Below are 14939 nucleotides of genomic sequence, written 5' to 3' on the forward strand. Positions count from 1 at the left end.
AAGTTTGTCTTTCCTTACAAAAATTTACCATGGTAAAAGTGTAGTAACCATAGTTTTTTGGTGTATGGATTACTATCAGCAATGGTTTTACTATAACTATGGTTTTACTATGTTTTTTTGAAAACCATGGTTGTCAGAACCATGGTTATTTTGTGGTTCCCATGGTTTTACTACAGTAACCATGTTTTGTAGTGGCTAATTTTTTGTAATGGTTTTAAGTTTATTTTGAAATCTATTAAATTTATTATAAGCCCATATTTTCCCAAATGGAAAACCACTATAGTATGGTATTTACTAGCCTATAGCATATAATTACACTAAAGTATTTACTATAGTAAAGTTCAAAACAGTTTAGTGTAGTCATTTTTCGTGTGGGTAGGAGTTACTCTACACACATAAATAGCCTAACTTACTTGAAAATTGATGTATAAAATTAAAGAGTATACAGGACATGGCTTGTTTTCATTCCGTCTGTCTGACGGGATCGTCATCGTGCTTGTTAATGACACTGCCTCACTAGTATCCCGCGGAAGCTGCGCGCGCGGACGACCCTCTCCTCAGCACCGCAGCTCACACACAGCTACACAGAGGAGTGGTACGGTCCGGCTCCAAGTACACAACGAACGGTTTATACGGTAATGGTCAGTGCCAGTGTCTTCTCCGGGTCCAGGGCATGTCCCGTTATTTATTCAGTGTGCGAGGCTGCTCGTTTGCGGAAGAATTTCCCTCAGCTTGAGCGCGCACTGTGTGTGTCTCGTGAGAGGCGCGCGGGAAGGCGTGACTGCGGGAAATTTATCGTCCAAACCGTTATTTTACCTCACCTCACAGCTGCTGCTTTTAATAAGTTTGGATACCTACAGTAAAGTTCTTTTTCTGTTTTCCTCAACGACAATGGGGAACTAAATCGAATTATACAAGGTAAGAAATCATATTTGAAGGATTAGGGTCTGATTAATTTGTTTTAATGTTGCCGTCTTATTATTTAAATTCAGTTGGTACGTTTTACAGTATTTTGCTATGTTGAACATATCCAGTGATACGGCTGTTGTAAGGAACGTACATTGCATTTTAAGTAATTTCTTTAACCGTTTGCAGCATTATTTAAAATTTGGCAAGTTTAAATATTCAGTAATCCCATAATGTTGCGTGGAGACACAAACCTGTGGATAACCTTTATGCATAAATTAGACCTGTCCCGTGTCCTGTAGCGTTTATTGTGCCTGACATGTTCAAAATTGTCAACAAATGTCACACAGCAGAAACAGGTAGTTGGACGTTGTATTGATCCCCGATGGCAAAGCAGAGGAGAGCACAGAACAAGTGTTGTATTCAGAGCCGGGTTACTTGAAACGATAGACCACGGCGATTAGCATCTGTTTAACAATGTTGTTTGTCGCCACATTAGACGATATTTTAATTTAAACCATGATTATATAAAGTGCACATCGCTGGGTCTCACTATGAGCCGACGGTGTACCCGGCACGAGAGCTCACACAGTCCTCGTGAAGAGTTAAGGAGCAGCGGTGAAGCGTGAGACCAACATTTCAATTACAGGACTAGTCAGGATTATAGTTTAACAGAGTACAGTTTACGGTGTCTTCCTTTAAAAAAGACACAGCATATTAACTTCAATCCAATTTTACTTGCCTTATCAGATCATTTGCACACCTGTTCTTTGAAGGACCAGTGGATAGAAGTAATCGTCCATATAAGACTTTAATTAAACGTTGTCCCAGTTACATTACAGTCTCAAAGTACTTACACATGTTGATGAGCACCAGACTAATTTGGATCATTTGTCAGCAAGGGTTCTCCTTGTTTCAAAAAAGATTTACAAGAAATTAGATAAGAAATCAATTCAACAATGTTTATAATAGTAAGCAGTCAGTATACACTCAGGAACAGATGAACATTGACAAGGCTTTAAATGGGTTTTAATGAGCAGCAGGATATTTTAATGCTTTTTGCATTGACGTTAATAAATGTTGCTGGAAAGTGGACACACAGGCTGTATTAGTATCAAACCCTCCCGTTTAAGTTTTATTCTGCATGACAGCGCTGCAGTGAAAGTAATACTAAAGTTGCTGCTACGCGGTATGGAGATTAACAAACTACACTGTAACATGACAGAATGAAGGAAGCACAGTGTCAGGATTTTTTGTGTCAGATAATGGTACTCACAGCAGAGGCCTGCCATTTTGATTTGTGTTCTGATGATCCCAGGCTTGATACGAATAGCTGAATAGATTTTCGTATTCGTAAATTCACATTTTTCATTGACACTTCATAAAGACAGGCTTTTTGGTTGATGGTCCCGTATTAATTCTTGCAGACAGAGCGATACTTTTAGTATCTTTTTGTTATCAAAGTTCAGCTTAAATTACGTTTTCATGTTTGCTTGATTTAAGTTTGTAAAATGTTTGCTCTGGAAGACTATAGTTAATGCCACAATGATGCTTTTGCCACTTTATTAAACATGAAAGCCCTGGTCACTTTTTTCAATATTTGTTTATTTGCATGAACGCTCCCGGTGAAGTCACGGCACAGACAGAGTGAATAAGACTATGTGTGTGTGTCTATAAAAGTAGCTCAGCCATCAGTGCCTATTTCAACAGTGCTAAGCAAACAGGAGCAGGTTAATGTACCCTGACAAACACACACTGCCAGTACGCCAGCCTCTGCGTATCACATTTACACTGCATTTATTCTGCATAATCACAGTGGACAGACTTGATCTCGGTTGGCTTAGCATTGTCCAGGTTATCGCAGCCTGTAAAGGATTTATCTGATTTATCATCCATCCCTGAATTTTCACATCTAACAAGCACAAATACAAATGTTTCTAAGCATGCCAGCGTACGTGCCAAGAGACAGGCAGAAATACATCTTGCCCAATATTTGGTCAATGTAACATAGGTTAACAGCTTAAAGAAATAATGGCTAATCAATTTAAAGGCACTGTAAAAAAATTGGAGATGTCATATAAAGCACTGTCGGCAGTTGCTGTTACAGGATCCTACTGCGAAATTGACATCTGATTTCCCTCGCGAACTTCAGCATGTCAACAAGGCTTTACATATATTGATTACTCTTTAAACTAGTGTCATTTAAAATTGGCTTGCCACTATAGCTGAGTAGAGGACAAACCGGGTTTTAAAGAAATGCACAGACACAAACACATGCAATGTCTCCAAGGACTTTACTGTCTCAGTAAGGGAAGTGGCTAAAATACAGTAATTAATGCTTATGATTGACACATCAACATAAATACTGTATTTTACTCAGTAAGCTGTTTTGGTGTTTTAAATGGTAGGTTGTTTAACCTATGTGGCTTTAAGTAATGTGTAGCCCTAATTTACAAATTTATGCACGTAATAAAAAAATAATTATTGATGTATATTCATGAAATCAAATATAAAAGCCAGCATCTTAAAAGAATCAAGCATTTTCAATGTCACAACACCTTTTATGCTGAAATAAATGTCAGCCAAGGTCTCTCGTGCATTGTGTTTTACACTTGTGCAATGTGCTTATTAGTACAGAATTGTGATGGATTGCCAGGCCATTCATCTTTACATGACATCTTACAAGATTTTACAAAAGGTTGTGGTGTGATGTATTGCTGTTACAGTTTTATTTCTAACGTTTTTGTCTTTGTAGTAACGTGGGCGCATATTTCTGGCCATGCATTTTTGTTATAGCCCAAGGGTTAAGAACAGTGTGGATTTTGTGTTTGCCTTTGTGCATACGTGTGTGTGTGTGTGTAAGAAATCTGCTGTAAGTTGAACACATTGTCTGTGTCTTAAGCTATAGATGTCCTAAAGTCCGTGACAGACTTGGCTGCCTATGCTACACTTTTCCAATCCCCATAACAAATGTGTTTCTCTTCTTAAATTTCTCTCTCCTTTTCCCCTCACTCTTCCCTCATCACAGCTTCCCAATCCCCCCACATCACTCTCCAATTTGCTGTGGAGCTCTCTTGCCTGCCTCCTGCTGTGTTGGAGGCAGCCTATGATTTGCCACAGGCAGGAAGTACGCTGACCGGGCATTGAAACTCGCCAGTATCCCTCTTCCAAAGTGCCTTAGCTCTGGAACCAAGGGATTTACATTAATGTCCTACTGAGATGGCAGTCAAAGGCTAATGCTATATATCGGAACTGAAGAGATAAAGAGCAGGTATAATATGAGAGAGGGTTGAGAAACGTAGGACGAAATGGGAGTCATCTAGCACGCAAATAGTTTTCTATAATGGAAATTAATCTTTTTTTATTCAGTTCAGGATAGGGGTGTGAACAACTAGTCAAATTTTCAATCTGCAAAAATGTTTTGAAAGGAAAAATACTATTGGAACAGGTATATTTTAACTGTGTTTAGGAGGTACTACTGCTATATGAGAGACTATTAAACTAGAATGCTAGTTTAACGCTATTTGCTTCATCTGTTCTGTCTTTAAAAGAGTTTAATGTAAAATATGCATGAAAATTAATTTGTATGCATTTCTAACAGTGTTGGCCATTCATATCGCAGATACATTTTTTATATTTTTACACTGCTGGGTTGTCTGACTTTCCCTTCCTCCCATCTTTTTTAGAAGTGCCCCGCTTAATCGTATCGTGAGAAATTTGTTAGTTTCTTGTTCCGGCTAGGTGGAGTTGGGGTTGGAGGAGGGAGTTTAAATGGCAGCAGCAACGGCAGGAGCAATGCGCTAGAAAGCGGCTCAATGAATGGGAATTTAAAAAGTCGGTTGTTACGGATGTCGTGAATGATTGGTGCGCGTCATGAACAGCTGATTATCAGCTGATGCATGCTTGACTGACGTGGCATGCCTGAACTAACGCGATGCTGGATTTTTGACGATACCGAATAATACGCAACTCAATCTGCTGTAATGACTTTTCTGACCCCGACATGCGCAGTGGGAACCGCCTGTGACGTGAACCGTGAAGGGGTCTATAAACCTTTTTCAAGTTGTTTATGTTTTCCTTTGCTGTCTGTGTTTGTGGGGTTTCAAACCAAAAAATGCAAGCAGTTCAGAGGAGTTTGCTTAAAGTGAGCCAGTGACCAGATTTTTGAAAGTCGAAGCGCTAGTGCTGTCTCTCGCGAATGAATGTGGAAAGGGGAGCAGCCTTTGTTATTTTGCCTTTAGCAAGAAGCAGGTTTTTAGAAGCCAGATCAGTTTTCTCTTGCTCCAGAATTGTAAAAAGTGAAAAGTTCGAACTTTATATTATTTGAATATTACTTGAATAGCTAAAACCTAAAAATGTAAGTTGTTTCAACTTGAATGTTTTACTTAACGTATTTTTCACTTAAACATACAAGTTGAAAAACCTAAATTTTTAGGTGTTACCAATTGAAGTATAGACCTTTTGCGTGTTTGCAAACAAAGAAGTTTTTTTTTTGGGCGGAGCCCAATTGGTTGCAGAAAATGACTGCTCTGCAGTAGCGGTGTGAAGTGTTTTAGCATTAAATTGTGATTTTTATGGATCTGGTGTTCTGTCAAAGTCTGTTTCCCTATGTTTCCCTTCAGTGTAATGTTTCTTAATAGCGTTTTGATCACGTTACGTTTATTTTTTAGGTAGATTAAAAGTTTAAATGGCTTGGCTACTGATATGTGTGCATGGATGTAATGTATATGTATTGTTCTTTATTGGTAAATAAATTATTTTACCATTATGAATCGCTAAAGTACATATAAAAAGCAATACTATCATGTATTCTATATAATATTATTTATTTAACATTTCATCATTGTTCGTTTTTTCTTTCTTATTTATAGCCTATGTGTTTGTTCTAAAACTATTATAAAACTATTATGTTTACATACAAATTAATATGCATAGGCCTGTTTATATGTTAATAACACTTTACATCATGTGTGTGTGTGTGTGTGCTATATTTATATATTTATTAGGTATGTAAACATAATAATTTTAAAACAAACAGAAATAACACAAGTTAAGATATAAGGTAAAAAGAAATAATAGGAAACGGAAAAAATTTGAAATATTTAATAAATTATTATATTATTGGTTTTTCAGTATAAGCAATTCGAATTTTTAATCTTTCTAATTAAATTATAAACGTAATGTGATAAAAACGCTATAAGAAGAGAGGGATCAGACTTCGACAGAACACCGGACATCTTCTCTAATTATTTTCTATTATAATTATAAATAGATTTCCAGATGATTTCATTACTCCAATCTGTCCATTTACGGGCTTATTGCAACCATAAACACCTACGTTTATCTTCAAATGGTGTCTTAGACGATGCCATTATAAAAATGAAAGCCATCCTTTTTTGGATTTCCTAACTCAACATCACAACAAGACATTTTCTTGTGAGTTATCTTGCTCGTTTCACTTGTGTACAATTCATTTCCACTGTTTTTCCACCACCACATTGCGCACGCAGCTTGCAGTGACGTAACTGTGACGTCTACTCGCAAAAGGTCTATTTATTTTTACGGTGTAAGCAGGATTTTTCTCACTAGAAATATATACGAATATATTACCCTTATAATTGTGGTACTGAATATCAGTATGATTATCAGTCTTCATAACAAAGTAAGCGAGGAAGAAAAACTTGAATATTATGTTTGTAATGTGTTTTTTTTTATAACGGTATTGTGTATAGTGAGTGCCCTTTCATATATATATACACCTCTTTAAATACTCAGGGGAATTGTGAAAGTTTTGCTCAAACAATTCAAGGCCAATGCTGAATCATTTGTTGAATCCCTTTGGCTCTTTGATTGTGATTCAAGTGCAGCAATTTAAAAGTGTTATTTAGCAGAAATTAAAAAAAATTAACGATTTAATTTTACATTGCTTTTAAGGACATCATTATATGACATAAGCAATTAATTCATTTTAATGCATTATTGTGCAATACAAATATTGGGTATCATTGGTGTAAAAGGGTGATCCAAGATCACTCTACCAATTTAATTACTCAGTAAATGGCACATCTTAGTAAATGTTTTTTTAGGAAGCATATCTGACATAACAGTAAATGCTCAAAATTAAAGCTCACAGCAACCCTGTTACTCTAAACGATTCACGTCCAAGAAAAACACAGCCTTGAGGTCATGAATACTGAAAAAGAGGAACACAAGTGGATGTGTCTTCCTCCAGGCCTGTGCACATCTGTGTCTGCCGCGTCGCATCTCCACCATGATGTGGCGGTGGTGAAAGCGACAACCACTAGACAATAGTGGCACTATCCCAGGGTGCAGTGTAGTGTGGGAACAGGCACTGGCTAATGGAAGTGTGCCCTTGTTTCCCGTCTGTATTTTTTTCCTGTTGTCTCACAGCAAGCGACTGGCTGGGTGCTGGGCTAAGGGAGAGCAGTGCAGAGCATGAATTATGCAAAGCTGTCAAAGCAAGCTATCGTCTGTGGCGGCGGCCACACTAAAGCTCAGAATGGAAAGGGTGGGGGACTGCGATGGAGGAAGCGGGTACTGCATATTTCGTGATAGGTGCACTTAGTATCCTGGAACGAACTTTAGCAGCTGGTTGCCGACTGTGGTGAGCGATTGAAAGATTTGGACAGTAGGATTGAAGGGAGGATCCCAGACAGAGAGGAATGAAGTAGTGGGAGGAGGAAACTGCTGATGCAGATATAAAAATGATTTCAGTTACACTTGATTTTATTCAATTTAAATGTCATGCATTCTAATAAGATGCTAACGCTGAAGAATAGCTTTGCTACTGTCAACCAAGCACCAAGTTATACCATCTGAGTTAGTCTACCCTCACCCTTTACTGTTTGTGCGACTGTGGGTGTTCATTTAATTCTTAATCTTAATATAAAGCATTACAATATTTATGATTGTAAAGTTCTATATCATCATTGTTATAAATAAACAATGTATCTGCCATCGATGGTAACAACAGCACTGTGCCATCTGGGCTACTCCGTTGCAAAGAGAGTTTTCACAGACTACTACGGAGAATTTATTATGTACACAGTATTAAATAATGAGCAGGATTACTCACTGTCTACGAGGTGAAACCATGCCATTAATGACTACCAAGTTTTCAAGAATTTGGGCAGAGAACTTACTGCAAGTTACTTTATTGGATGCCTTTTGTCTGCAGAAACCCTCTCCCAGGAGGCAACTCATTTGGAGTGATGTATGATTTGACCCATTCTTAAGTTGCATCTGGTAAATATATAAACAAGAAAAGTGGTTGCCACTGGTTTTCTTAATTGTGTGTGCTATTCTCTAGGTTTCACCATAGATCAGATGCAAAGTCTGTGTAGACAGTATATTGTTTGGGAATTCTACTAAAAGACTATGCAAAATGTATTATTTGGCTTAGTCCAGTGTCAGTGCCCTAAAAGATGTTATAATGGACTATGAAGGATCAGGTGATAGATACGTTACTGAAGAGGAGGGGTCCCGATGAAGGTACCCTAGTCATGTCACGCTGCAACCTAAGGTAACCTGCACTGTGCTTGCTTGCTATTTTAAATGTGAGTAAAATAGTCGTACCATCTAAACATACAAAAGGTGATCAAGAGTTCAGAGACTATGCCCATAATAAGCAATGTAAATTTTTTCTAAACGCTATGAAAGATACAAAAAGTGCTTTGGAAAGTTTAAATTTAAACTGTCTTTAAATGTGTCAAATATGAATAAAAAACTGTATTGAGTTGGACTCTTTAGGGATGTGGTGGTGTAGAAATGTTTCCACTGATTTATAAACATTTACCCTGGTTTCACAGACAAGACTTAACATTAGTCCTAGAACAAATGTTTGAGCTGTCTTAACTGCAAATAACTTGCACTGACAGATCTTAAAATATGCCAATGCCATTGATTTGTCTCAAGATACACGCTAGTTGCGTCTTTTTCAAAGGCATGATTTAAAAAAATCTTAATTTAACTTACTGTAGGCCTAGTCCTGGCTTTAGCTAAGCCTTGTCTGTGAAACCAGGCCAATTAAGCTTAAATTTTAGAATCTTACATAATCGATTATTATACATTTTATTGATTAGTTGTTGCCCTAATGTTAAGTGCTTAAACTTTTCAATGTTTTGTCTCTTCAAACATCTTTATTTTTCACATTTATTATTATACATTTTTTCTTGAATCTAATCTTTGTCAGACGATGTGACTTTGAATCTCGTAAGAAACATGTCAGACTATACAGTACTGCACAATTAATCATCGCTTGCTTTGAGAAGGTGCAGGAACTAGCAGCTGACTGCTGTAAACAAGAGTGTATATTATATTGAGAGTCATATAGTGTGACACACTATACAAGATGAAAAGTCCTGTGTCCCGACACCCATTGCCGTATACAAATCACCCCGACATCCTACGACAAATGGATTGTGTCAAAATCAGGCTAAAATTGTGTTGTCTACATGAGGCATTACTAGATAATAGGCACAAAGTTTTCTAAAACTCTAATGAGAGTAAGTTAACGTAGTTGCAACTTTCCTAAACATAATGTCAAGGGGACCATCAAAATAAAGTGATACAAAATATAATCATATAGCAAAGCTGAGTAATAGGATACTCATAAAACATACTTCAGTCATCTTTGAAATCCAGTCAAAATTACTTAACTTTACCAAGGATGATTGTACACAAAGATGATCTAAAAGCTTGTTAGTTATCCTTGTTAGTTATATTTATTGAAGCAAATTTATATACTCAAGAGAAGTAACTGGATATTGCTGAAATGTGGTCTCTCAAAAGATTTAGCCTAATTTCCAAAACAGTCAAGCATGCAGAATTATTAGCGAAGGGAAGACTAACCTAATTTTATCTAACATTACAAATGATGCCAGGTACACACCACAAGATAATCGAGCTGAGTTTGGGCCGATTTCCTAGCCTGGTCCAACCAGACTCTCGTACATTCATTTGTACACACTGAAAAAAAAAGATTCATTGAATTTAATAAATTTTTTCAATTTATTTAAGCTACATTTAAACAAAAGGATTAGTAAAGTAAAATAAAATATAAAACTTTTGTTTAAATGTATATAAATTGATTGCAACCACTAACCTTAAAAAATTGATTAAATTCAATTCAAGAGTCTGGCCACGCTTCATTGCAAAGCGTTACTTCTGTTAAGGAGGGTCCTCTGTTGAAGTTTAAAATTATTGGATCTGCCCAGAGTCACTCTGAATTTGCCATAACCAATTGCTAACGTTTGGTCGTGACGTATGTCATGGACCGAAACCGTCCGGAAACAACAAGTCCGACGCACAACCTCAACTTCATCGTTCTTAGCCACCCCCCTCTGTTCGCTGATTGGACCTGCAGATTTTTGCAGGAGAAAACGAAACTCTGCACAGCAGTCCCAGACGTAGTAGCGAAATGAAAATTAAGCGGAAGCACATAGGAGGGCGGAGCCAGGCTACCGATTTCCCCCCTTACGACAATCATAGGTAAAGTCCCGATCATCTTCATGGTTAAACCGATTATCTTATCAGAATTTCCTGTGGTGCGCAGTGCGTTAAGAGACTGTGAATCTCATGGGAAGCACATCGGTGCTGCTCCGATCGCAAATTGTAAATATTCAACATGTTCGATCAAAAAAAAAGAACAAAAATCTTGTTGTGTGGGGGGAAACCCCTGAGGACAAACGCACATATGCTGTAGATTGTCTTTCAATCCAAAACGATTTGTTCATCTCACAATCTTGACGTTTCTGACCGAATTACGATATAAATAGTGTATATAATTAGTTCACTAACGGACATTCGTTCGAATCTCACTTTTCATTCACGATTTATAATGAGTATATTCGGATGTCACGTTTATTGTGCAACGTCTGAGGAACAAATACGCCCCCTTGTGGAATTTCAGCCGTTCCATAAGAGGCTATTGTTGTGTAAAATAAACGTTAATTTAACCCAATGGCTGGGTTCATACCTTTTTGACCCAACGCTGTGTTGAAAATAACCCAATTTTTTTTAAATGTAGTTACGTTTTTTAAAAATGAATGCAATTAAATTATGAAATATATGATATATTTATGATATTAATGAAACAATTAGCCTTATTCAGTCTAATCAATGACATTAAAAGTGTAGTATGAATGTGATGGTTGTGCCATAGATTAGGAGAGTGAGTTATAAGAGTAAGAAGAAATGAATAGGCTTAGGCATAGAAAGCTTGATATAGTATGGATATAAAGACGAAGAAGAAAGATAAAGGAATTTAAATGAAAATATGAAGTTGAATGTACATCATCTTGATGGAAGTATTGGGCTTGTCAGCTGACAGTGCAGTGATGATCATTATTTATGGAATATGGGGTCAAAGGTGGAATCCGATATCTACGGCTAGTCCCAATGAAATGTAATTACAGAACAAAGAGACTTGTTATAGATGTGCACTTTCAGCTGCCAGACCCACACTCACACCATCTGTAGAATACCCAATGTGCATTGGTAAGAAAGATGGGTCATGAAGGTTGCCACCAATTTATTTATCCATGGGTGACTGCACTGGTTCAAAGTCATGATGCCTTATCCAGCTGTTCTCTGGATTATTGTGAATCCATAGGTGTGCACAAATGCACCTTTGCAGGAGCATCATTAGAATAATTCAGAAACTCTTAATCAATATTAAAAAAATAGCTAACATGTAAAAAATTTAGAAAGGTCAAAGTACACATAATGACCCTTGTGATTCCAGTTATTTTTGGTAACTCCTAATTGTACAGTATGCTCAGGTTAGCATGCTTTTAGTACTCAGCACAACATTTGTATTCTAAGCGCTGTTGTCATTTACTGTGAGGTTATCGGAGGTATTGGAGAACCTCTGTCGTTTTTATTTGAAAACGTAAAATTTAAATTGCTATATTTGCTTCTCATTTGGCTGATTATTATTGCAGTCTGTTGTTTTTGTTTCTAAATTGTAAACCCCAGGGTCATAGCCACATTTTTATCCTCACTTATCTTTAGTTATACCAGCTGTCTGGGCATCTGATTTAGCGAAGCCATTGGCATTAGATCATTGTAAGCGTGATGTAGTTCATTGACATCTCTTTGCCTGGTCGCCTTTTGCTATATGGTTCCCACTGGTCCCCCATTTGCTCACTGCTGAGTCTTTGCTTTTCAATGGTCCCATGCGTCAGTGTCCATCTGAGCACGATATGACTATAGCACTACTTTGATTTATATTCCTGCTTCCAGTCATGCACATCACATTTAAACAAGTATAAGTGGATGATTTGTATATTAGCTGGGACGATGATTATAGGTGTCCTTGATTCTTTCTAAAGAAGGACTGCGTTAAGGCCAGTTTTAAGATTTTTCAGGGCTGAACCACTATGTGTGCCTCATTTGCCCCTTGGCTAATCTAAATTGATCTGAATACAGGGCTGTGTTACCTGAGGACAACTCAGTGGGTGCTGTCCAATACAATGAAGGATAGAAGTTTCTGATGGTCTCTTCAGTTGGCCCAGTGTACCTTTGTGCAATTTCACATTCACAGTAGAGACTAAAATGCTCTAAAGAAAAGTTAATTAGATTTAATTTATCATACTGAAATAATGTCTAATAAAATGTGGCTCACTTACTCTTTCTGACAGGAACATTTTGATACAAGCTCACCATTTATTTTACCCTAATCATATCCCATTACTGTGGCTATGTGCAGCAATGCTGACGTAGTCTCTTTTCTTTTCATCGTTCTCATTGTCTCTTGTACAGCTTTAAACTGACAGTGGGGACTCTAAGCAGATGTGTTCTCTACTTGTTTTTTGTGTGTTGAGTACTTTACTAGATAAGATAAAAGACATTCTAGATGAAATCCTGAAATATCCTTAAACTCACACACCAGTGAAACTCAATTAATCCCCTGGAGCTTTATTGAATGGTTTTGGCACACACCAAGCAGGGAACCTAATGAAGAATTACAAGTGTGTTTGAATCTCACAAGACAAAAGCAAGCCAATGAAAGCGAACATTTTGAGAATCAGTGCTTTTTTGGTATAGTTTCTGCTACACAATCCAAATTGCTAAAATTTGAATTAGTTTGTAAGGTTACATTCATTTGTGAATTACATTTGCCTCTTGAATGTGAAATCTTGTGAAGTTAAGCAAAACAAGAGTCTGTACCTGAATGTCATTTTCTTTTTTAATTTGAAGGTAATTTTATAATTGTATGATGCAGTTCACAGACAAGCACATTTAAAATAAGAAGGTATTTAAGAATTATAAGTAAAAATAGTTGTTAGCATCCCTTTTTATTGACTAAATTCACTTCTAAAGGGGATCGCACACCGGCCGCGCAGCTCAGTGCCGCGCAGCGCCGTTCTAAAAAAATCGAACATATTGTTTTCTATGAGTATACGCACACCGGCGCCGCCAGGTGGCGCCTGTCCGCTCCGCCCAGCTGTGACTCAGGAAGTTGCTCAAATCCCTGTCGCGCCACACAGCGCCACTCACATAGTTTAACATTAAATAACATCATATTTGTCCCAAATCATTAACGATTAACATTGGCTGCTAACGTATATTTTGCATTTTGAAGTAGACGCTATCTGACAAAGCTCGCGCTATTTAATGTGCACTTTCGGTTTACAATACCTCCGAGTTGTCCTAGACACAACTCGACGCGGCGCGACGCTGAGCTGCGCGGCCGGTGTGCGACCCCCTTAAGGCTCTACAAGAATCTTGATAAACTAAGCAAAAGTGATTAATATTCAATAATATCCTTTATAAACACAAACACACTTGTCGGCAAATGTGGTTTACGGCACTATGTATGTACAGCCTTTCGGTTTAGGAGAAGGAATTATGTTATGCAAATACCAATTTGTGTCTTTATTTACCCAGCCCATTCTCACCAAAATGCGTACAAATAACACGCAGTGTGATTTATCATGCAATAGATACGCCAAATTCCGATTTTGCGTGCATATGATACGCCAGTCCTTCCAGTTCACTTATATGGCGCATCGTTTCGTGTCCTTTTATTTATTGGTTTCTCATTTGTTTTCTGTTTTTTTACTATTGTCGCTTGGATTGTAACATAAAATTACATCCTAACCCAAACCCCGATTCTAACCCCAACTCCAAGCGACCATGATTTAAAAATAGTCAAAATATGGAGAAACCTATATATTAAATTAACCCAAATCTAACCCTAAACCCAAGCTAAAATGGTTTACAAAACAGAAAACAAATGAGAAACCAATAAATAAAAGGACACAAAACGATGCGCCATATAAGTGAACAGGAAGGACTGGCGTATTATATGCATGCACGTAAAATTGGAATTTGGCATAATATTCACACGTGTTATTTGTACGCATTTGGTGAGAAAGGGTTGCATTAACCACATATTCAAAGCCACATAGATTTGCTTAAATTCATCAATATAATTTAAATTCATCAATATAATTTAAAATACTTATCTTCTTTTTCTCTTTCATTCGGTCTCTCTGAACAGGTGCAACTGGTTGAAAGAGGTGCAGAGAAAGACTGACCACAAATAAAAAATAAAAGCGGGAAAGAGCGTAGTGAAGAAGAGGAGGTACAGGGGAGACACAGCATGAATGTAGCATGGAGGTGAAGGAGCGCCGGCCTTACTGCTCCCTCTCCCGGAGCAGGAGAGAGCGAGGGAGAGACGGAGAGAGGGAAGGAGATAAAGAAGAGGGGGAGGGCTACAGGGAGGGTCCCGGCAACCGTCGTAATGCAGCCTCATCTTCAGTTGTTACCCAGAAGTCTTATAGCTCCAGTGAGACTCTGAAGGCTTTTGATCAGCACCCATCCACCCAGGGGCTTTATGGGCATCGCATGCCAGACATGGTGCCAAGGGACGTAGAGGAATACAGAGCTCCAGGTAAGCATACTTAAACATTCAGCATACACACTCTAAAATCCTCCAGGCTTTACTTTATGCTAAAGTTAACTTGGTTGTGAGTTTTAAATAAACAAGTTTAAAATATTCAAAA

General features: G+C 37.6%; 1 protein-coding gene across 6 annotated transcripts in view; it reads left to right on the forward strand.

The window, feature by feature from the left end:
- The first annotated feature begins 529 nt into the window (after window positions 1–529).
- Window positions 530–14939, forward strand: part of LOC129422919 (teneurin-3) — a 148377-nt gene continuing 133967 nt past the window's right edge. For 5 of the 6 annotated variants that reach the window (XM_073854328.1, XM_073854330.1, XM_073854331.1 and 2 more), the window contains exons 1-2: window positions 530–918; window positions 14435–14827. In XM_073854328.1, coding sequence (XP_073710429.1) covers window positions 14548–14827 — 280 coding nt within the window. In that variant the 5' untranslated portion in view covers window positions 530–918; window positions 14435–14547. Of the gene's footprint in view, window positions 919–3934; window positions 4178–14434; window positions 14828–14939 lie in introns of all 6 variants that reach the window. The other variant, XM_073854329.1, reaches the window with a different exon arrangement.

This window comes from Misgurnus anguillicaudatus, chromosome 16, assembly GCF_027580225.2.
Source record: "Misgurnus anguillicaudatus chromosome 16, ASM2758022v2, whole genome shotgun sequence".
NCBI lineage: Eukaryota > Metazoa > Chordata > Actinopteri > Cypriniformes > Cobitidae > Misgurnus > Misgurnus anguillicaudatus.